This window comes from Dromiciops gliroides, chromosome 4 (genome assembly GCF_019393635.1).
Source record: "Dromiciops gliroides isolate mDroGli1 chromosome 4, mDroGli1.pri, whole genome shotgun sequence".
Lineage (NCBI taxonomy): Eukaryota > Metazoa > Chordata > Mammalia > Microbiotheria > Microbiotheriidae > Dromiciops > Dromiciops gliroides.
The window spans coordinates 220,027,377-220,050,073 of NC_057864.1; the positions used below are offsets into that span (position 1 = coordinate 220,027,377).

The 22,697-nt window shown below is 38.2% G+C and overlaps 1 protein-coding gene across 1 annotated transcript in view; it reads left to right on the forward strand.

The window, feature by feature from the left end:
• USP36 (ubiquitin specific peptidase 36) overlaps window positions 1–22,697 on the forward strand; it is a 50,610-nt gene that overhangs the window by 16,636 nt on the left and 11,277 nt on the right. The window contains exons 10-18 of the mRNA XM_044005290.1: window positions 3,353–3,464; window positions 5,221–5,361; window positions 8,825–8,925; window positions 10,266–10,407; window positions 11,000–11,686; window positions 12,506–12,636; window positions 14,610–15,236; window positions 15,733–15,983; window positions 19,264–19,365. Of these exons, the coding sequence (XP_043861225.1) occupies window positions 3,353–3,464; window positions 5,221–5,361; window positions 8,825–8,925; window positions 10,266–10,407; window positions 11,000–11,686; window positions 12,506–12,636; window positions 14,610–15,236; window positions 15,733–15,983; window positions 19,264–19,365 (2,294 nt within the window). The remainder of the gene's footprint in view (window positions 1–3,352; window positions 3,465–5,220; window positions 5,362–8,824; window positions 8,926–10,265; window positions 10,408–10,999; window positions 11,687–12,505; window positions 12,637–14,609; window positions 15,237–15,732; window positions 15,984–19,263; window positions 19,366–22,697) is intronic.

Consider the following 22,697-nt stretch of genomic DNA (forward strand, 5'->3'; position numbering starts at 1 on the left):
CTGTCTAAAATATCCAATGAGTGGTCGCCAATAAATTATAAGCTTTAGCAAGAGTTAGACTTTTAAGCGTTTCTTAAGGAGAATAAGAATTTGGTAAAGAGAGAGAGAAAGGCCCAGATTCCCATCTATTAAAGGGAGAGCACATTTCTAGCCCCGCTCTCCACCAGAGTCCCCAGGAAAGAGAGTGAGCCCGAGCGCCAGTCTCTTCCTTCCTCCTCCCACTAGCCCACGTCACTTCCTGACGCCAAAGAAAAGACTCCTGGTCTTGCCCTCAAAGACCTTCGCTTCATGGGCAGAACTCTTCTACAGTAAGTCTCCAGCAGGTGGCGTCATTCCAATCGTTACACTTGAGAGCAAGGACTGTATTTTTGCCCTTCGTTGTGTTCCCAGTGCTTACCGCAACAACTTTTATATGTAATAAATACTTGTCAATTGACTAACCTTATACAGATCATGGTAGGTACGGTATCCCAGCTTCTAGATCATTATTCCTCTTTTCTCAAGGAATTCAGTTATCAGGTTTACTGTCTTGTTTTCCTCCTTAACGCCTACATTTATATGAAGAGACTTCAACATTTATGTTGTTGTTCCCTTAAAATCCCTCCTGAACTACATCTTTAAACTTCTCATTACATAACTTAGTCTAGTAGGTAATTTTTTTGATTAAAAGCTTTTTCTGGTATCTGATCATAATCTATCATTACATCTTTCCCTGCACCTTACCCCTGCTAAACTCAGAGCCCTCTACTCCTTAGTACACTTTCCCTTTCCAATCTCTACTCTATAGTTAACCAGTTGGACTCCAAACAATCCTCTACTAAAATCACTTGTCCACTAGTTTTTCCCCTTGCCAGGACCCCAGCCCTGTATTAATCTACTCCTGCACTCCTGTCTGAAGCTGAAAGAAGTCATATACCTGTGCTAAAGTATACTTACTATGTTTATATTAACTAACTTCATTTATATTAACTGAGCCTTTACTGCAACAGGGCAATTTTATATTCCTATGCAATTGATTCCCTAGCTCATGCCCACTCTAAACCTCTTCTTTTTTTTTTTTTTTTTTTTTTTGGCTGGGCAATGGGGGTTAAGTGACTTGCCCAGGGTCACACAGCTAGTAAGTCAAGTGTCTGAGGCCGGATTTGAACTCAGGTACTCCTGAATCCAAGGCCGGTTCTTTATCCACTGCGCCACCTAGCCGCCCCTCTAAACCTCTTCTTAAGCCTCCCTCACTGAATAATACTCCTCCCAACCCCCACCTCACCCTCTCAGGTAAAGCCCTAACCCCTATTATCCATAAGCTCTCTTGTTCTCTTCATCTACACTTCCTTTAATATCACCCATCCTTCCTCTTTATCTCTAGTCTTCTTACTAAGACCAGTCTGTCTATGCCCTTGCTTAAATTCCATCCTGTCTTCTCCAGCAGATTGCCTCCCCAATCATCACTTCTCCCTGTCTACTCTTTCCTTCCCTACTGCCTTCAAACATACTCAAGTGACCCCCCCCCCCATGGGGGTGCGGTGGATCGGAGTGGAGTAGAGGGGGTTGCAGGGAACCCTTCAGAGTCTGTTAATTTAGTCTTTATCTTGGCTTGTTTGTGTATTTGGTGATATTCACTATCCTGTTCTGGATGTTCTATTCTAGATCAAAGCTTCTTAAACTGTGGGTCATGACCCCATATGAGGTTGAGTAACTGAATGTGGGGGTCGCAAAAAATTTGGCTACAATAAAAGTTTTTATTTATATTCATTCATTCATTAAAATTTCTCAGGTGAAATGGGGTTGTGAGTCGAAAAAGTTTCAGAAGCCTTGTTCAAGATAACCTCATTAGTTGCCATGGGTTTAATTATCATCGATATGTAGATAACTCACAGATTTATATATTGAGCCCCATTCTCTCCCCTCTGCTCCAGTAATGCATCACCAGCTGCTTACTGGACATTTCAAACTGGATATTACATCTCAAACTTAACATGTCCAAAACTAAGTTCCTTATCCACCCAAATTCACCCCTCTTCAAAACTTCCCTACTCTATCATTCTTCCAGTCTCCCAAATTCATAACTTTGGAGTTGCTCTCTGCTTTTCATCCTCAGTCATCAATGAACAAATCTCACTTTTTCTACCTCTGCTACATCTTTTGTATCCAACTCTACTCAAATGGCTACCACCTCAATTGAGGCATTATCTCTTGCCAAGGCACTTGCAATGGTATTTTAGTTGGTTTCCTTGCCTTAAGTCTTTTCTTCACTTTAGTCTACCTCATTCTGCTGCTGAAGTAATTTTCCTTAAGCATACACCAGATCTTGTCACTTTCTTATTTAGTAAACTTAAATGGAAGAGGGGCAACTAGGTGGTACAGTGGATAGAGTGCCTGGCCTGTAATCAGGAACACTACTTTTCCCGAGTTCAAATCTGGCCTCAGACATTTACTAGCTGTGTGACCCTGGGCAAGTCACTTAATCCTGTTTGCTTTGGTTTCCTCATCTGTAAAATGAGCAGAAGAAGGAAATCACAAACTACTCTAGTATCGCTGCCAAGAAAACCTCAAATGAGGTCACAAAGAGTCAGACATGACTAAAAAATGACTGAACAAGAACAAACTTAATTGACTCCCTGTTGCCCTTAGCCAAAAATATAAATCCCACCATTTGGCTTTTAAAGCTCTTTACAACCTGGTCTGGGGGCAGCTAGATGGCACAGTGGGTAGAGCAAGGCCCTGGAGTCAGGAGTACCTGAGTTCAAATCCGGCCTCAGACTCTTAACACTTACTGGCTGTGGCCCTGGGCAAGTCGCTTAACCCCAATTGCCTCACTAAAAAAACAACAACAAAAACAAACAAACAAAAAAACCCAACCTGGTCTGAACCCATCTTTCCTGCCTTGTTACACATTTTATATATATATTACTTCCCTTCCCATACTTTTGCCAAACTCACTTTAATTCTTTGGTAGCAAGGTAGGGAAAATGTTGCAAAAATGCTGTCAGATGTTTATTGGTTTTGCTTGACTTTTTCTTTGTTACTAAGAACAAAATGAGGGGAAAAAAAGAATAAAATAGGGCTTAGGGGAGGAGCTATATATCTGGAAATGACAGTGATATATAAGTAGCGTCAATAAAATCTTTTAAGTGTGGTGGGTAAGGATTTTATTTTAACTCCATGGTTTGCACTATGTTTAATAAATAACCTCCATTTCCTTATGTCATGATAAACTGTCCAAAAGTAAGAGATGGCTTTGTGGTGATTTGCCCTTTGTCCATCACTACTTGTCCATCACTACCAAATCATATAGATGAGAGAATAGTTCTTTCTAGACTATAAGCTAATATAGTTTTAAATATTTTCCCTATAGATGCAAAAAAAAAGTGCCAGCCAGTAAGCGCTTTACAATTCATAGGACATCCAATGTCTTAACTCTCTCCTTGAAGCGGTTTGCAAACTTCAGTGGGGGTAAGATCACCAAGGTGAGTTTCCTTTCAAGAATTATTCAGTAAACACTAGAATTTTTTTTTTAATTAATAAAGTATTTTATTTTTTTTCCTGTTACATGTAAAGATAGTTCTCAACTTTTGTTTATACAAGCTTTCCAATTTCAGATTTTTCTCCCTCCCTCCCCCCTCCCCTAGACAGCAGGTAATCTGATACAGGTTATATATAAATATAAATATATATAAAATATATACACACACACACACACATACACACACACACATACACATAATAACATTAATCCTATTTCTGCATTAGTCATGTTATAAGACAAATAGCAATGATGAAAAACCTCAAAATAGAAAAAACAACAGCACCAAAAACAAAAGAAATAGTATGGTTCATTCAGCATCTATACTCCACAGTTCTTTTTTTTTTTTTTCCCCCTGGATTTGGAGATCCTCTTCTGTCATGAGTTCCCTGGAACTCTTCTGTACCATTGCATTGGTGAGAAGAATATAGTCCATCACAGTAGATCAACACTCAATGTTGATGATACTGAAACACTAGAATTTTAGAAGCTTTACTATATACCAACCATCTGCCTCTCCTTTTGAAAAGCAGATATTAATGACATATATAATTTTAGACAAATATGTAGTAAAATTACTTTTATCTAACTCTTAAGTACTTGGCTGGGTAGCTAGCTGGTGCAATGGAGAGAGTGCTGGACCTGGAGTCAGGAAGATTCATCTTCCCAAGTTCAAATCTGGCCTTAGATGCTAGCCATGTTGCAAGTCACTTAACCTGTCTGCGTCAGTTCCTCATCTATAAAATATAAAATGAGTAATGAGTAAAAATCTGTAAAATGAGATGGAAATGGCAAATCATTCCAGTATCTTTGCCAAGAAAACTCCAGATGGGGTTATGAAGAGTTGGCCATGAATCAACAACAACAAAGTACCTGGTTTCCAAAATGAAAGTGACTGAAGTTTTAGTTATTTTTATTTGACTTTTACATAAGTACTTATTTTTTATTTTTGTGTTTCAAAATTGAGTAAAATTTAGGGAAAATGTTGGTATGCTTTATTTCCAGTCATTGTCCAGAGAATACTTTATTACTTGGCTAAATTGCCAATTTTTATTGATGTCTCCATTTTTCACCTCATTCCGCAAAAAACATTTTTTGTGGAATGACCTTAATTCTGATCCATTCTATAGCATTTACTAGAAAAAGGAAGTATATTAAACCATAAATTTTATTTTGAATAGCTCAGGGTAGGTATTATCTGATTTGTCTTCACAATCTGTCTGTGGGATAGTAGAGAAGAGCAAGGCTTATAACCATTTTACTTTTGAAAAAGAAGTGGTCACAACTGTTGCTTTATAACAGGACCAGGCATAAAGCTGAAATCTGATATAGGTACATAATCACATCTTAAATGAAGGACAAATTAATTCCTTTTAAACTTCTGCCATAAATTCCTGCATGCCCAATTGGATTTGAACTATTGAATTGTTATCCATGTAATACTTTTGCTTTGTCATGATATGGATGAAAGAGAAAGTGACCTTTTCTCTTTTTTGGGGGGTTAGGCGGGGAGTCATGAGGCAGTTGGGGTTAAGTGACTTGCCCAATTTCACACAGCTAGTAAGTGTGAAGTGTCTGAGTTTGGATTTGAACTCAGGTCCCCCTGACTCCAGGGCTGGTGCTCTATCCACTGCGCCACCTAGCTGCCCCAACCTTTTTCTCTTGATATGAATTCTAATTTATGTTTTCTTTTATAACAGGATGTGGGATATCCAGAATTTCTTAATATACGCCCATATATGTCACAAAGTAATGGTGACCCTGTCATGTATGGATTATATGCTGTACTTGTCCATTCAGGCTATAGCTGCCATGCTGGACATTATTACTGTTATGTGAAGGTAAGTCTGTCTTTTAGGTACAGCCAGTGTAGTTGGTAATAGATTGTTTTGTTTTTTTTTTAAGCAACAAACATTTATTTTATTTTTTCCAGTTATATGTAAGGGTAGTTTTCAACATTCATTTTCACATGATTTAGAGTTCTGAATTTTTCTTCCTCCCCCCTCTACAAAATCGCAACCAGGTTATATATGTACAATCCACAAGTGTTCTTTTTATCAGTTCATTCTATGGGGGTACATAGTAAGCTTCCTCATTAGTTCCTTGGGATCATCTTGGATCATTGCATTGCTGAGAGTAGTTAAGTCATTCACAATTGCTCATTGAACAATACTGCTGTCACTATGCACAATGTCCTCTCAGTTCTGCTCACTTCACTATACATCGATGTTCATTAGTCTTTCCAGGTTTTTCAGGGATCATCCTGTTTGTCATTTCCTGTAGCACAAGACCATTTCACTACAATCATATAGCACAGCCTTTTCCATCATTCCTCAATTGATGGACATTCCCTTAATTCTCAATTCTTAGCCTCCACCAAGAGTTGCTATAAATATTTTTTGTACAATTTTTCCCCCTTTTTTTTTTTCATGATTACTATTGTTAGCTGTTTTCCTTCCATCCTACTCCCTTCCCCATGATATTTATTCTATTATCCATCTTCTTTCATCCTATCCCTCTTCAAAAGGGATTTGCTTCTGTCTGTCCCCTCTCCCACTCTGCCTTTCCTTCTTTTGCCCCTCTCTCTTTATCCTTATCCCCTTCCCCCCCTATTTTCCTGCAGGGTTAGAGAGATTACTCCACCCAATTGAGTGTGTACATTATTCCCTCCTTGAGCCAATTCTAATGAGATTGAGGTCTTTGAGCCAATTCTGATGAGTGTTAGGCTCATTTACTGCCCAGATTAAACAGATTACTCCACCCAGTTGGGTGTGTTTGTTAGTCCCTCCTTGAGGCAGCTCTGATGAGTTTAATGTCTTTGAGCCTTTTCTGATGAGTGTAAAATTCATTTACTGTCCTCCTCTCCCATCTCTTTCCCCACTCCATAAGCCTTTTCCTGTCTCTTTCATGTAGGATTTCACTTCTGCCCTTCCCCCAGTGAATTCCCTTCACCCCTCAATATAACCCTAAGGGTGTCATCACCTAGCTATGTGACACAGTGGACAAAGCATCACCCCTGGACCCAGGGGGATCCCAGCTAAAACCTGGCCTCAGACACAAGACAGTCGCCCACTGTATGACCCCAGGTATGTCCCACAGCTCCAATTTTTTATGGTTCTCTATGGTCTTGTATTTGAAAGTCAAATTTGCCATTCACTTCAGGTCTTTTCATCACAAATATCTGAAAGTCTTCTTTTTTCATTAAAGTCCCATTTTTTCCTCTGAAAGATTATGCTCAGTTTTGCTGGGTAGGTGATTCTTGGTTGTAATCCCATTTCCTTTGCCCTCTGGAATATCATATTCCATGCCCTCCAGTCCTTTAATGTAGAAGCTGCTAGATCTTGTGCTATCCTGACTGGGGCTCCACAGTACTTGAATTCTTTCTTTTTGGCAGGCAGCTTGCAATACTTTCTCCTTGACCTGAGAGCTCTGGAATTTGGCTATAATATTCCTAGGAGTTTTCCTTTTGGGATCTCTTTCTGGAGGTGATCAGTGGATTCTTTCAGTTTCTATTTTAGCTGCTTCTTCTAGAATTTCAAGACAGTTTTCTCTGAGAATATCTTGGAAGATGGTGTCTAAGCTCTTTCCTTGATCATGGTTTTCAGGTAGACCAATAATTTTCAAATTCTCTCTCCTGGACCTCTTTTCCAGGTCAGCAGTTTTTCCCAGAAGATATTTCACATTGCCCTCTATTTTTTTATTCATTTGGGTTTGCTTTATTGTGTCTTGGTTTCTCATAAAGTCACTGGCTTCCATTTGTTCAATCCTCATTCTTAGGCAATTATTTTCATCAGAGAGCTTTTGTACCTCCTTTTCCATTTGGCCAATTTGACTTTTCAAGCTGTTGACTTTTTTCTCATGTCTTTCCTGCATCCCCCTCATTTCTCTTCCCATTTATTCCTCTACCTCTCTAACTTTATCTTCAAAGTCCTTTTTGAGCACCTCTATGGCCTGAGACCAATTCATATTTTTCTTGGAAGCTTTAGATATAGGGGCCCTGGTGTTGACATCTTCCTCTGAGGGTGCACCTTGGTCTTCCTTGTTATTGAAAAAACTTTCTATGGTCCTCACCTTTCTCTGTCTGCTCATCTTGCCTTTCTTTTATTTGACTTTTAGCTCCTTAAAGTGGGGCACTGTTTCCAGGCTGCAGTATCCCAAGCTTAAGAAGTCCCAGGTGGTATGATTTAAGGAGAATCAGGTTCTTCACTCGCCTGCTTGTTCCCTGGTCTTTAGATGACCCCAGACCAACTTGCTAATCAACTAGCTTTGTATGTTGTGGTTTTCAGCTCCGACAAGGACAAGCCTGTGCCCCTCCCCCACCTGGGCCACTGCTACTCAAGCCTACCTCCTGGTTCTCAGCAGGGGTGTAAAATCCAAGTTCTGCCTCAGCACCAGCATAGACCCCTGTAGTCTCCCCCCTGCCCAGGACTCAGCCCTCTCACCAGACTGTGAGCTTAGTTCCAGACAACACTAGTGCTTCAGCTGATTCAGAGGCCCTGGGGGTCTCCTTCTCTGGTGAACCCTTCCTAGGACTGGATCTGTGTCAGGGTGACTGTGGGGTTGGGCTCCATTCCTGTATCAGCACAGCAGCTCCCTCCTTCTGACCTTCCAAGCCATTGTTGGTAATAGATTATTGATAAATAAACATTGACTTTTGGTGCAAGGGCACCAGTGCTTAGAATTATGTAAGTCCTGCTTTAACCTTTGTAATACCTTTAGGAAGAATAGGAAGTATTTCTAGCAAATACATAGCTCCACTTAGAACATAGAAGAAGCAAGTAATTTTTTGGGGGGTTGGGACAATGAGGGTTAAGTGACTTGCCCAGGGTCACACAGCTAGTAAGTGTCAAGTGTATGATACCGGATTTGAACTCAGGTCCTCCTGAGTCCAGGGCCAGTGCTTTATCCATTGTGCCACCTAGCTGCTCCCAGCAAGTAACTTTTTTTAAAAAATCTATTAGAATCTATATTATTATCAGACATGTAGAAGAATCGGGAAGGTAGTTGCTCCAATTGCTTGAGCTATTAAAGTCTTTGCTTGATAAATATTCAGAAGAATCTTAGCTAAGGGATTGTATTTGATTGTGGTTCAGGGTATGGAATGAGGAACTAGAGGGGTGAGCAAGATGTGAATTAGAAATTATTGTCAAGCCATTTAGGGGCTACCATTTGTTAATATTTTCTGAGCACCTGGTTATATATAGCATATTAGAAATTACAAATAGTAGTTTTTTATTACTCAGAAGAGAGAAGGGAATCTAACACTTTGAGTGATCTTTCTCCCTTTTTTATTTATCATTTTAGGCTAGTAATGGGCAGTGGTACCAGATGAATGATTCTTTGGTCCATTCTAGTAATATCAAAGTGGTCCTGAACCAACAGGCCTATGTTCTGTTCTATCTCAGGTAAGTCCTTTGATGTCTCCCTTTAGAACTTTCCTTTAGGTCTGTCTGGGTCTTTTCAATGGAAATTAATTGGAAATTCCCCAAGGTAGGGCATGTTTTAACAAAAAAATTCATTTGTAATCTCAAAAACATACAATTTCAAACTGACCTTTGGAGGGTTTTTTTTGTGGGTTTTTTTGTGTTTTTGGTGAGGCAATTGGGATTAAGTGACTTGCCCAGGGTCACACAGCTAGTAAGTGTTAAGTGTCAAGTGTCTGAGGCCGTATTTGAACTCAGGTCCTCCTGACTCCAGGGCCAGTGCTCTATCCACTGCGCCACCTAGCTGCCCCTACTCTACTTTTTAAAAACTTTTTATTCCAAGAATTTTAATAGATTGTGGCAAATATTTTTATTTTGTTTGTTTCACTTGTAGATTCTATGGAACTATTCTCTTCTTCCGAGTTTCTGGCTTAGGTGTACCTAACTCCATAATATTTCTTTACCACCTTTGTTTTAGCTAGATATGGCTGCATATGCCCATAACACCTGCTACTGGGGTAGACTAAGGGTGGTGGATCACTAGAGTTTTAGTTTGGCGATTCCCAAATGGATTTATCTTAGAACTTCCCTATAATCCTAGGAGTATCCACTGAAGAGTAAGGCTGTGTCAGAATGTACCCTTTCAAAAATAAGGTAACTTTGCTGAACTAAAACCAAAACATCACTGAGGGAATGTAAGAGTGTTTATTCTGTTGCATTTAAGGCCTTGAATTCTGAAATAATCTAGCTTCCTTTATACTTCCTGTCTAAGGTTTTTGGTGGCTTCCATTCATACCATTATTCTAAAACAGATGATATTAGCCAACTCTTATGTACTTTGCCAGAGAAGGACATAGTTGATAAAATGGCGGTGAATTGAAATCCTTAGCATCTAAATTTAGAATGCAACAGAGGTAGCTATCATGTGGGTTTTCTTCCCCATACCTTGTTACCATGTCCCTGGAACACAAGATCAGCAATCAGTTGCTATTGAGTTAAAATGAGGCATTTTAGAATTATATTAACTGCCTTAGAACTTAACCTCCCAGAAAGTTATCACTTGAAAAAGAGTTTTTACAGTTTGGTATGCTCTGTATTCAATTAGATTTATATATCTGAGAATGTACGAAGTCACATTGGTTTATAGGGCATGGTAAGAGTTATCTAGTGATTCTTCTATCTATATAGGGCATTTAGCAACCTCAAGGTCCCCTCTGTTGTCGTTCTATTTCTTGCCATGGTTTTTTTTTTTGCTTAGTTGTCACCTATTTTGTTTACTGTCTTTTCAGCTTTATTACTGACTAACTTCCTTCTCTTCTCAGAATTCCAGGCTCTAAGAAAAGTCCTGAGGGCCCCATTGCAAAAACTATCTCTGCCCTTCCTAACCGAGCAAACAATGTAGTTCCTGAACACATCAAGAAAAATATTAGTAATGGTGTTGTTCCCTCACCACTAATTGGAAAGGTAAGTAACTTGTAAAGCATCACAGTACCTCTTTGCAGGGAACAAGTGTAATCTTATATCAGTGCTTATGCAGTTAACTGTCAAGTAGTTATCATTTGGGAAAAAGAAATATAGTACATGTGATTCTGACCTGGCCATATCTGTGCCAGGGAAGTTAGTGGAAAGTGAAATAACTTTCAAGTAATTTGTGTGATTTTTACCTCTGTTCTTGTACAGAATGGCAACATAAGTTGAATAAGGGAAGCAGATGGGATAAATCATAAAGAGTAAATGTTGAGTAAGCTGACTTAATTAAAAACTGAATAGTAGGCTTTGTTTCTTCTGTCTCTAGAGAAGATCTGTCCACAAGTTTGAAAAATGTATTAGGTCATCTCCTTAGGAGGTACAAAGACAGTAAAATGAAATGGAATGAATCTTCCTTACTATTGGTTGTGTATAGAAATGTTTCTTCCTTAGATTTTCCACAGTGAGTGAAATTTCTTTTTGTAGTTGTGAGAATTAGTTTTGCCTTACTTACATAGTGCCTTGCTTATTTGTCCTTTTGTTTACTTCAACGTCCTTAAACTCTGCTTTCTTCTTGGACTTCCTTTAGAAACTGGACTTGGTATCAGTGAAAAAACAGCAGACAGCAGAAGAAAATGGTGTCCCAGTTTCCAGGAATAACTTTGTGGTAGGCCCTAAATCACAGAATGGAAGTGTCCAACTAAAGCTGCCCCTGGGCTCCCTGTCCCCAAAACTTTCTGCAAAGCCTATTCATGGACCCCCCGTCATACTGGATAAACTGGGGAAAAAAGTAAAGAAGCCCCTCTCCCTGCAACACCTTTCTCCATCACTAAAAGTATCTCAGGGATTAAATGGCATCAGCAGCTTAAGTAGCACTAAACTTGAGAGCCGTAGGCAAGGCTCATGGGAGAACAAAAATCCTACACTAGCTACCTCACCTAAGCTCCTGCCTGAAGTGACTGTCAATGGACATGGGCCAAAGGGTAATGGTGAGTGTTCGGATCCCAAGAGGAAGGATTCCATCAGTTCCAGCCCTGAGTATTCTTCCAGTAGTGAGACAGCCAGGGGGCCCGAGACCCCGAAGAATGGAGTTGGCTGTTTCTATACTTCTCAGGAAACAGACTATTCTGCTGGTGAGCGTACCAAAGAGACACCTGGTGGAGAGGATTCTAAGATGGTGAAGTTAAAGTCCCCTGTCCTGACCAATACTGCCACTGAGCCTACAAGCATCATGTCCCCCCCACCAGCCAAAAAACTGGCCCTTTCTTCCAAGAAGGTGGGTATGTGAGGTCTCATTCCCTGCATGTGATCCATGGGGCTAGAGAGGCAGGTTTGACTTGCTTTGTGATCTTAGAATTATAGAATGACTGAGTATGAGAAGAGAAACTGTAAGGATTTGGGCCTCAATTCAGAAAAAATGAAATTTATTTTAGGTCTCCTTAGTAACTTCTTGAGTTATGATAGTGGTAGCAGGGATTAGGAAAGGTAGGGATCAGAGGTTTTAAGGAAGCCTTTGGCTTCGCTCTTGTATTAGTTCATAGATAGTTATTGTTAATGGAGGTAAAATTTACTTTGGCACTTCTAGGAAGTTGTCTTTTAGCTCTAGCTAATTGTCCCCTTATTGGATAATAGATGGATGCATAAGCTAAACCCCAATTTCTTACTCCTAAAACTTAGGGTAAACATCAATAGAAATGGGTTAGGGTCTTTTGTTCAGTCTCCTTTCCTCTGAATGAATCCACATGAGGACTGGGTATGGTGGAGTCTGGCAGGGAACCATCAGCATGGAAAATGGCAGCCATCTCCTTCATGGAGTATAAGGAAGTGACAAGAAGATAGGAAATGTTGTGCTGAGATTTCTGTTGAAATTTCCTTCTTTTTTTCCTTTTTGTTTCTAACCAAAAACACTTCTGATTCTTCTTCTATCATTCCCCACCCCTTACCTTCTCTGTTTGTTTTTTGTTTTCTCTTCCTGCCCATCCCAACCTTCTCTCTTTCTGGGCTCTTCTTTCCCCTCATTTTAATTTTTTTTCCCTCTTCACTCACGGAAACCTTTTTTAGACCACCAAGTTTTTATTTATGTCGATAACTACAGGCCAGCACCCTACAGAGGGCGAACGGCAATGACCTCCATTCACCTCCCCATTCATCATTCGTTGACCACACCTACCCCACGAAAATCACCCACCCTGTCTCCACCTCTTCTTGGCCTGTCAGTAAAATCAGGTGAGTTTTACACATAGAACTCTGGTCATAGGGAGGCCCATCTATTCTAATTTGGGGCTAGCAGAAGGAGCTAAACTTAGCCCTATGAAGGATATTGTATTATTAGATATTGAAGTGAAAATAATTGATGACCAAACAAGGGATGGTAAAAGTGACAGTAATACATGTTCCTCATTGTTTCTTCTTTTTACCTATTAGAAATTTGAGAGAGGATCCTTCCTTGGTAAAAGAAAAGCTGAGTTTCCACAGCTTGTTTTCATCGTTCTTATTTTTCTGAGACTGTTCCATATGCATATTTGATAGTAGACATAAATATATGTTCTATGAACTATATACTAAGACTTCCCTGAGTAATCTTGTTACACCTTGAAAAAGGAAGAGAAGATCGGAAATAAAGGTGATGTAAAAACAAAAGATAGCAGTAAGATTGAGGGCCTCATTTCAAAAACTGTTTCCACCCTTCCTAGCCAATCAATGTAATTCCAGAACATTTCAAGAAAAATATTGAAATTGGTGTCCCTTCACCACTAATTGGAAAGGTACGTTGATTTAATGGATATCAGAGCCCAAACCAGAAAACTTCCTGGGAGTATGATCTCTATGCAGTTTGCTTTTTCCATTTGTCTTAAGGTATTTGATGCTTTGAATTCTGAAATCATTGTGCTTCTTTTGTAGTTTTTCTTTCTTTTTTGCTTGCTTTCTTTGCTTCCTTCTTCCTTTCTTTTTTTTGTGGGGCATTAAGGGTTAAGTGACATGCCCAGGGTCATACAGCTAGTAAGTGTCAGTTATCTAAGGCTGGTTTGAACTCAAGTGCTCCTGAATCCAAGGCTGGTGCTTTATCTACTGTGCCACCTAGCTGCCCCAAACATTTTTTTTTTTTTTTTGCAGGGCAATGAAGGTTAAATGACTTGCCCAAGGTGATACAGCTAATAAGTGTCAAGTGTCTGAAGTCGTATTTGAACTCAGGTCCTTCTGAATCCAGGGCTGGTGCTTGCGCTCGTTTGCATGCTCTCTCTCTATTTTTATATTTTTTTAGTGTAGGACTTAGGATTTGTACACTAAGAAAAGAAAAAATAAATTAGAATTGTAATATAATAGGATTATATATAATATAATATGAAAGGATAAAAAAGTAAAGAAAAAGTCCCTGAAGGCTAGCTAGAGACCTCAAAACATTTGACTTAGGTAGGAAAAAAGGATATGGTTAGAACACCTAATTCAACAAAATTTTCTGTTAAACGTTGTTGGTTCCTTTTTCTTCTATCTGTCTTAGTTCCAGTGCTTGAAATGTGTAGGAACACTAAGCCTTACACTTCAGGACAGAGGTTTGGAATGTTGAGTAGGCATTTACTTTCTACTTTTTCTTCCCAGTTCTTTTTCCACAAAAAAGAAAATACTTTGGAAATATGACTAGAAACTTTCATGGTTTTGTTTTGGATTGGGTTTCTTTTAGTAATTCTACCTACCCTGCATAAGTCTTTTATTAGGACTATTCTAAGCTAAAGTAAAATAAGACAATAAGAGATATATGGATTTTTTACTTAGCTTTCTTATATACTTCCTTTATTTCATTTATACAACCTGATAGTTTTAGGACTGGGAAATGGAGCCTCAGCTATTTGTAAGATCTCTTGATTGGGGGAGGTCTCAATTCATTTTCAAATTCTGATAGCATTTAAATTGAAAAACATTTCAGAATTTTCAGAAGTACTTTGAACTTTTTGAAGGCAATAAACTAAGTAAAACAAAATAGTTTATATTAAATTTTATTTTATGAAAACACTTAAATTCCAGCTGTTACGTTGGCATGTTTCTTTAAATTTATTCATACATCTCAAAGCATTAAGATAGTTATTGGGAAATAATATTTAAGATTTATGGCTAAAGTTGTTCGAGATTGAATTTTAGGAAGGATAAGGTCAATTCGGGTCTTTTGGAGCTAACTTTTCATATGCCTGCCTTTCTGTTTTTAGGACTGTTTCACCTCCCAAATCATCAAATCCTTTGAAGTCTGCCTTCAACTCCTACTCAGTCAAAGCTTCACCACTCCCCTCCAGCTTCAGGCCTTCAGGGACGACTGAACCACATAGCTGCTCTGTTGCCTCCAATCCCCTGCCTCAGGTAAATGGGGACGTCATATCCCCTTCTCACCATCAGCAGGGGGCCAGCAATGCCCCTCAAAGCTTCTCCAAAAAAAGAAGAAAAAAGCATAAAGGAGAAGACAGGTCATACAGAAGTCCAGAAGAAGAAATCTCACAGGAAAATGGAGAGGCAGCTGACCTTTCTCATGTAAAGAAAAAGAAGAAGAGGAAGCATACAGAAGAAGGACATACATCCTGGACAGAAGTTGCTGCATCTCTTACTCAAGAGGAACAAACACAGAGCCCGAGTTGGAATAGAAGGATAGGAGGGAAGCATGGGTTAGATGTGACTGTTGATGGGCTGGAGGAAGAAAGCAAAAACCAAGAGATGAATGGCAGTCACATAGGAGATGTGACTGATGCCCACTACCTTAGCAAAAAGAAAAAGGAAAAAAAAAGAAAGAGAGTGGAGGAATGTAATGAGGAACATTGTCACAATCAAAAATCATCTTTGGACAGGTGAGGATAGGGATAAAAGGACATTAGACATAATGTACTTTTATGAGATATAATCTTACATTCTAGATATGATATGTTTGACCATAATCTTTATGTAAAGTGGGAGTAGAATATACCAGACATATCTTCAAGCTGTGGTTGAGTTAATTGGATACAATACATTGTCTCCTGGGTGTCTCAGTCTGGTAGTTCTAAAGCCTTTAAGTGATAGTGTAATTGATGGCAGCCTTCCATATATTTATTACTTATTTTAACTATGTGTGTTAGTTTGAGCTTATTTAGGCAGCATACTTTTTTTTAAAGTCCTTCCTTGAAGTCCCTACTAGAGTGCAAGAATTTGGGTATTAGTTTGTGGGGACTACCTCTTGCCAAATTATAGGTAGATAGAAGAAAAGTGCATTTTGGCTTTTTATTTGAAATGAGGCTTCTTTAAAATGAATTTCTTTTCATTCTTTGTTTTGAGTAAGAGATTTAACTACTTCCCATAATTCTACAGCAGCTGCTCTATTTGTGACAAGGATGAGCCAGAATCCATTACAGAGTCCCCAAGGAAAAAGAAAAAAAAGAAAAGAAAGCAAAATTCAGAACAGGAAGTAGAAGAGAACGAGCACCAAAAACATCCGAGAAAGGACTGCCAAAATGACCACAAGGTCATCCCTAAGGAAAACACTGGTTGCAAGGACAGCAGTCAGTCTCAAGCTGTGAATGGCCAGCATCCTGGAAATATTGCTCCCTATTTGTTTTTGGGTGAGATGAGGGGTGATTAGGAGGTGGGCCGTTTGAGAGAATATTGTCTTATACGATCGATGGTAGATGAAAATATGCGGTGCCTGTTTCTTGTTCTGCTTTCTAGTTTTCAGGCATTCAGATGTTCTGAAAGTCTGTTATTTGAAAACTAATACTTCTGTTTTGGAATGATTTTTGGCCTTCTAGCATAATTTATCCAATAACACTTGAAATGAGATAAGAAATGGGGAGATGAGGTATTTAGAGAATTCCCTATTTTATTCAAGAAGAAATAGACTCAGGGAGAAGTGAGTTGTACAAAATAATACATGTAATTAATAGTAACACAGAAAATTCCCACTTCATTGTAATTTCCAACTACCTGCCACCTGGGCTTCACTACTGAAAGAATAGGTTGAATGCCAAACATGATAGATTTAGCATTTTCAGATTATTTTAGGTTAAGAGTTAAAAGGTGATAAAGAGATACCATCTAATACTCTAGTAGGGCCTTAAGTAGGGCCTTAATACTCTAGTAGGACCTATCCTTCCATACCTTTGGAGAAATCACCTCAAGTATAAGGTATAGATGATTAGAATCTGGGGAATTGATTCATACTAACCTAATTCATAATACGACACCAACATTGTACCATTTATACTCAGAAAATATTAACTGCCAAGATAACCAAAATAATCATGTCAACCAATCCGTTAAATCTCTTCAAAGTCTATTTGGGAAATCAATATCACATGGTTGCTCAGTAAATAAAAGAGTTTGACTCTATAAGTTGTTACTTTAAGGGTATTAGACCCAATCTGACAACATCTACAAAATTTTAATGACCTCATCTCTGCATTGAGATATCTTTGCTAAACAAACTGAAATCTTCATGTTAGCTAGAAAGGGTATCCTCTCCTCTTGAAAGTGTTGGAAACTTATTGACAGATTCTTATTACTCTTTGACATTCCTTCTAGATTTCATGTAAATCAGTGATGTCAAATGTAGACACATACACGTTTTAATCTGGTTCAGGCCACATGTCTGATACCTCTGATTACTACCCTTAAGATAGCATTACTTTAAATATGTTGCAGTTAACTAAACTTTATAGCTTATCTTAAATTTTAGTACCCTTGAGATTTGGTGATACTAAAATCTGTTTAGTAAAATGCTATTTATTTTAAATTTTTTACATCACCTATAGTTTACTCCCACTTTACCCTTTTCCTTCCTCCTCCCAGAGAACCAATCCCTTCCCCAAAATCTGACAATATATACACTAGTGGATTAGAACCACTGCAAAGGGGTGAGGAGAGATTCTCAGATCTCTTCTGTAGAATCAATTTTTTAAAAAAATAACTTCACAACATCCAGTTTTGATTGTTTTATGGTTATTCATCTATTCATTTACATTTATAGTCATTGTATATGTTGTTTTCCTGGTTCTGCTTACTTCACTTTGCATTAATTTATGTAAGTCTTTCCATGTTTCTCTGTATTCATCATACTCAGTTTTTCTTATTGCACAATAATATCCCATTACATTTTGTACAATTTATTTAATCATTCCCCAGTCAATGGGAGTTTACTTTGTTTTTAATTCTTTGCAACCACAAAAAGTGCTACTATAAATGTTGGTATATATGGAGATTTTCTTTTTAATCAGTGACCTCTGTGGGCTATAGGCATACCATCTCTGGGTCAAAGGGTGTGGACATTGTATTCACTTTATTTTTAGAATTCCATATTGCTTTCCAGAATGGATGGACCAATTCAGAGCTCCACCAACCATAACTCCATTAATTTTGACTATTCCATCTTTGCCAACTTACTAGGTGCAAGGGCAAACCTCAGGGTTGTTTTGATTTATATTTTGTGCATTAGTGATTTGGCTCATTTTCCCCTATGGTTATTAACCATTTGTAAAAACGTGTTTGTTTTTTAAACTTTGACCCCAAATTCTACAATTCCTTTTTGAGGAATATATCCTTTCTATTCTGACTATTTTGAGGGTGCATATTAGGATTTGAAGTTTATTCTGTTTCTTTTCACATCAAGTATATGGTTCACATTAATGACTTCACTTTCAGTCTTAGATGGAGTTTCAGCTAATTGCCTTTTCTGTTAGCTATAAATGGTATCTTTTTTCTTTTAAATTGTTTTAGTGATGCTTTTTTTCTTTTTTTAATTATTATTTCTTGCCAATGACAAATCATACCACCGCCAATAGAACTGTCCCTTGTAACAAGTAAGTACAGTTAAACGAAACAAATCATTACGTGGTCTGTACCTGCAGTTCAATGCCTCATTCTACACTTCTTGGAGTCTGCTTCACTGGCTGTTCTCTGAAGTCACTCTTGGTCACTAAATTGACCAAAATTCTGAGCTCCTCCAGTGTGTTTTTCCATTATAGTGTTGTGGTCATCATGAAATTGTTCTCCTGATTTCTGCTTTAAGTGAGTTAATTTTCTTCGCTATTCTTGTCTGTGACAGGAAGAAACAGGATCATCTATGGTTTAAAATAATTCTCTCAAAAGTAAAAAGATGAAAAGTGCTCATTAATTGAGGAAATAGCTGAAAAAGCTTTGATATATGAATATAGTTCAATAGAATTGTGCAGTAAGAAAAAATAGAAGATAATGTTTAATGTTTATATAGCACTTTAATATTTCAAAAGTTCTTTACATATTTATTTGATCTTACAACAACCCTATTATCCCCATTTTACAGATGAAGAAACAGGTTATATAGCTAGTAAGTATCAGAGGTAGAATTTGAACATGGATCTTCCTGACTCCCAAACCCAGTGCTTTATTCATTTTGAAATGCCAGCCTCTCAGATGAAGAATTTGGAGTAATATAGGAAGGTTTTTATGAATTAATTCAATGAAAAAGAAGCAGAACCAAAGGAAGAATATATAGTTAATACAAGTATAAATAAAAAGATCACTAAAGGGAAGCCAAACTCTGGGTAACTGAAAAGCCACTGGTGGTCCTGGATAACAGATAATGAGACATACCTCACTCCTCACAGCAAAGGGGGAGAGGGAGGGTCTACTAGGATAGACTTTTGTATACATTGTCAGTTTGGGTCACCTTATTGGATGTTTTTGCTTAATTGTATTTGTTACAAGGGAGAGTTCCATTGTTGGGGAAGGGGGGATATTTTTCCATGAATGACTGTGAGATAAAGAAAAAAGTATCAATGAACTATATTTTAAACATAATAGTGACTGTGTCCTTAATGGTTTAACAATAAGATGTCCATAAATATAACTCTTTTATTCTGATTGCAGAGAAGAAACAGGCTCCTCTTCAGCTTTGGAATAAAGAGAGAGAATCTGATGTAGTCCAGGAATTGCTCAAGTATTCATCTGATAAAGCTTATGGGAAAAAAGGTACTGCCTTTGAGACCAAGCCCATTTTTGTTCCTTTGGCTAGGATTTCCCAAATTCTCAAAAGTACTTGAGATGCAGATCTGTAAGGGGGTGAGGGTGTCCTAGAATGTTGTGAAAGGCTATAAATCATTAGATTAAATTTAGTTATAAAAATTAAAAGTATGTCTACAAAATTGATTCTTAGCAGCAAATTTCCTGTACTGCTTATAAGTGAAGACAAAAACTGGGGTATAAGTGTAATGATACAGATAATTTAAAATTTGATTTTATTTTTTAATATTCAAACTTGTTGGATTTTTATAAAAAAAGGTTAATTTAGGTATATGGGATACTTAGTCAAATGATCTTTTATCCTCTCATGGCAATTTTTATTGAGGAGGATTCACTTTTTTTTTTTTAAAGTAATAGGCCTTTTATTTGACTTGGCAGAGCTTAAGTAGGGATGACAAGAAAAAGGTACTAGGGAGTCTACTAATGAGGGAAATAAATGAAGGTGATGGTGGTCATCAGGTCAGGGTAGAACAAGAAAGGAGAAGGGTGGGATACAAATTAGTATTTTGCCAGGTAATCTCGGAGAAATGAGGGAACAGTACATAACTTTGTGACAGACACTGTGTTAAGTGCTTTACAAATAGATCTTTTGATCCTCACAACACTCCGGGGAAGTAGGTGCTGTTATCCCCATTTGAGGATAACAGGCAGGTAGTAGTTAAATGACTTGCCCAGGGTTATACAACTAGGAACTGTTTTAGGAAGGATTTAAACTCAGGGCTTTTTGACTCCAGGCCCAGAACTCTATCCAGTGTACCCATGCAAGAGAGAGAGAGAGGCTGTTCCCACAACTTACCACATCTTTACGCGCCAGACTTTTTCAAGGACTGCTGGGTCTTTTTGCATAAAGCCAGTTGCAGGGTCTGGACACCTCAAAGGATAGAAATATGCTCAAATGAATCAGATTGGTGTGTAACCTCTGAATTCACTTCCAGAAAGGAAACGTGACAGTTTCTAGCTTGGGGGAGATTCTGTAGAAGGGACAGGAAGAGTGGATCATAAGTAGACCATAGCCAGCCTATTAGACAAATTAAAACTAAGCCCAAAACTTGACTACCCACAATCTGTCCTTCAGTAGGTTAACTTCCCTAAGGCAACGAGGAAAAATAAAAAATAACGGGAAACAATTCGACATGCAGCCTCTCTTTACCAACATGTCAAAGATAAGAAAAAGGTACAAAACTAGGCATACTGACCCTGCAGGGTTAAACTTAACAATACAGAAGCAAATCCCATATTCAGAAAGCATTCTTTTCATTCAGTCATTTTTTTCTGGGATAATGAGACTAAGAGTATATAACCCATTTTCCTTCATTGGTTGCCTGAGGCATAATGACGAGGTAGAAGAAAAAATTAAAACGAGAAAATTCCATTCATTTAATTCTCTCCCTCTTCATCTTCATCTCCATCTCCATCTCCATCCCTTGGCTTTCCTGACTTAAAGTTCCACCTTTTTCAAGAAGCCTTTCCCAGTGCCCTTAATGCTAATTCCTTTTCTCTATGACTAACCCCAGTATATTCTGTATATATCAATCAGATAGATAGATAGACAGATAGATACTTGTTTGCATGTTGTCTCCCCTATTGGATTGTGACCTTCTTGAGAGCAGGGACTGGTGTTTTTGCTTCTGTTTGTGTCCTGAGTGATTGACACAGTGTCTGATTCCAGTCTCGTTTTCGTTCCTCCACAAGATTCAGGTTTGACTATGTCAGTCCCCTTTTCTTTAAATTCTAGTAGCTCCTTGTTAATCTCCAGGATCAGATAAGTCTTCTTTGGCATTTAAACCTTTTTAAAACCTAGCCTCTTCTTACTTTTCCAGTCTTTTTATTCCCTTCCATATGCTCTATGATACAAAAACACTGGCCTTTTTACTATTCCTTGAATTCAGTGCTCCATCTCCTGTACCTTTTCTCTGGCTATCCCTTATGCTTGGAATGCTCTACAACTTCTTCTCCCTCCTGACTTCCCTAGCTTTCAACTTAGATTCTTCCTTCTAAAAGAAACTTTTCCTGGTCCATCTTAATGCTAGTCCCTTCCCTCTATTGATTATTTCCAATTTATCCTGCATATATCTCGGTTTGTTTTTTTCCCCCTCTATATATATGTGTGTATAGTTGTTTGCATGTTGTCTCTCCCATTACATTGTTAGCTCCTTAAAAAGAGGGACTGGTTGGTTTGGGTTTTTGTTTTTGTTTTTGTCTTTGCCTTTCTTTGTATCCCTAGCACTTAGTACAGTGTCTAACATACAGTAGATGCTTAATGCTTATTGGCTGAGTAACAGTTCTGTATCTCTCCCACTTCTAGTTTCCATCACTTCCCTGCATTAGTGAATGGTACTATAAAAGGGACTTTACTTCCCTTTATTGAGTTATTTATCTAGTTCTACTGTTCCAGTATATTTTACCTGTGCACAAGGATAGTGACTGGACCTATGATTTCATTGCTATAGGGAACTCCCAGGTGAGGAGACTCCCTCTACCAATTCAATTAACACCTTCTCTGCAACTTAGTTTTAGAAATGCCTGGACGTATGAGTTTATTCATATAGGGAACTCCCAGGTAGGGAAAATTTCTCTGCCAATTGAGAACAGCACCTTTTCTGTAATTTAGAATCTTAGAAAACATTGCCTAGAGCACTGAGACGCTAAATGAGATTAACTTTACCTGAAGATCAGTTCAGTATTCAACTATGGGTCTGTCATTCATGAATGCTCATTAAAATGGCCTGCCTAGGGGCAGCTAGGTGGTGCAGTGGATAGAGCACTGGCCCTGGAGTCAGGAGGACCTGAGTTCAAATCCGGCCTCAGACACTTAACACTTACTAGCTGTGTGACCCTAGGCAAGTCACTTAACCCAAATTGCCTCACCAAAAAAACAACAACAAAAACAGCCTGCCTATAGTTTTCTTTTTTTTTTAAGAGGAGGTAAGTGCTAGTTCATATTAGTATATGAGGTCAAGATCAAAGCAGTATTAATTAACAGTACTCAGACACTTATCCTTCAAGAAAGGAAGGGAAAAACAAAATGGGAACAGTAATGACTACTTGACCTTGATACAGCAGAGGCTTCCATAGCAGCATTATTTATCTTAGACAATTTAGCCAGCTGGGGCATCAGATGTACAATTTACCAGAGGGCCTAAGTCATCATCTTTCTGTTTCACCAGACTGCAGGAGCCTAATTTCTTCTCCCTTGGATAACCTTAAAACTATTGGTTGGTTCCCTTTTGTGCTAATCTTACCTGTTTCAAAGAACATTCTAAAGTTAACATTTAGTTCTT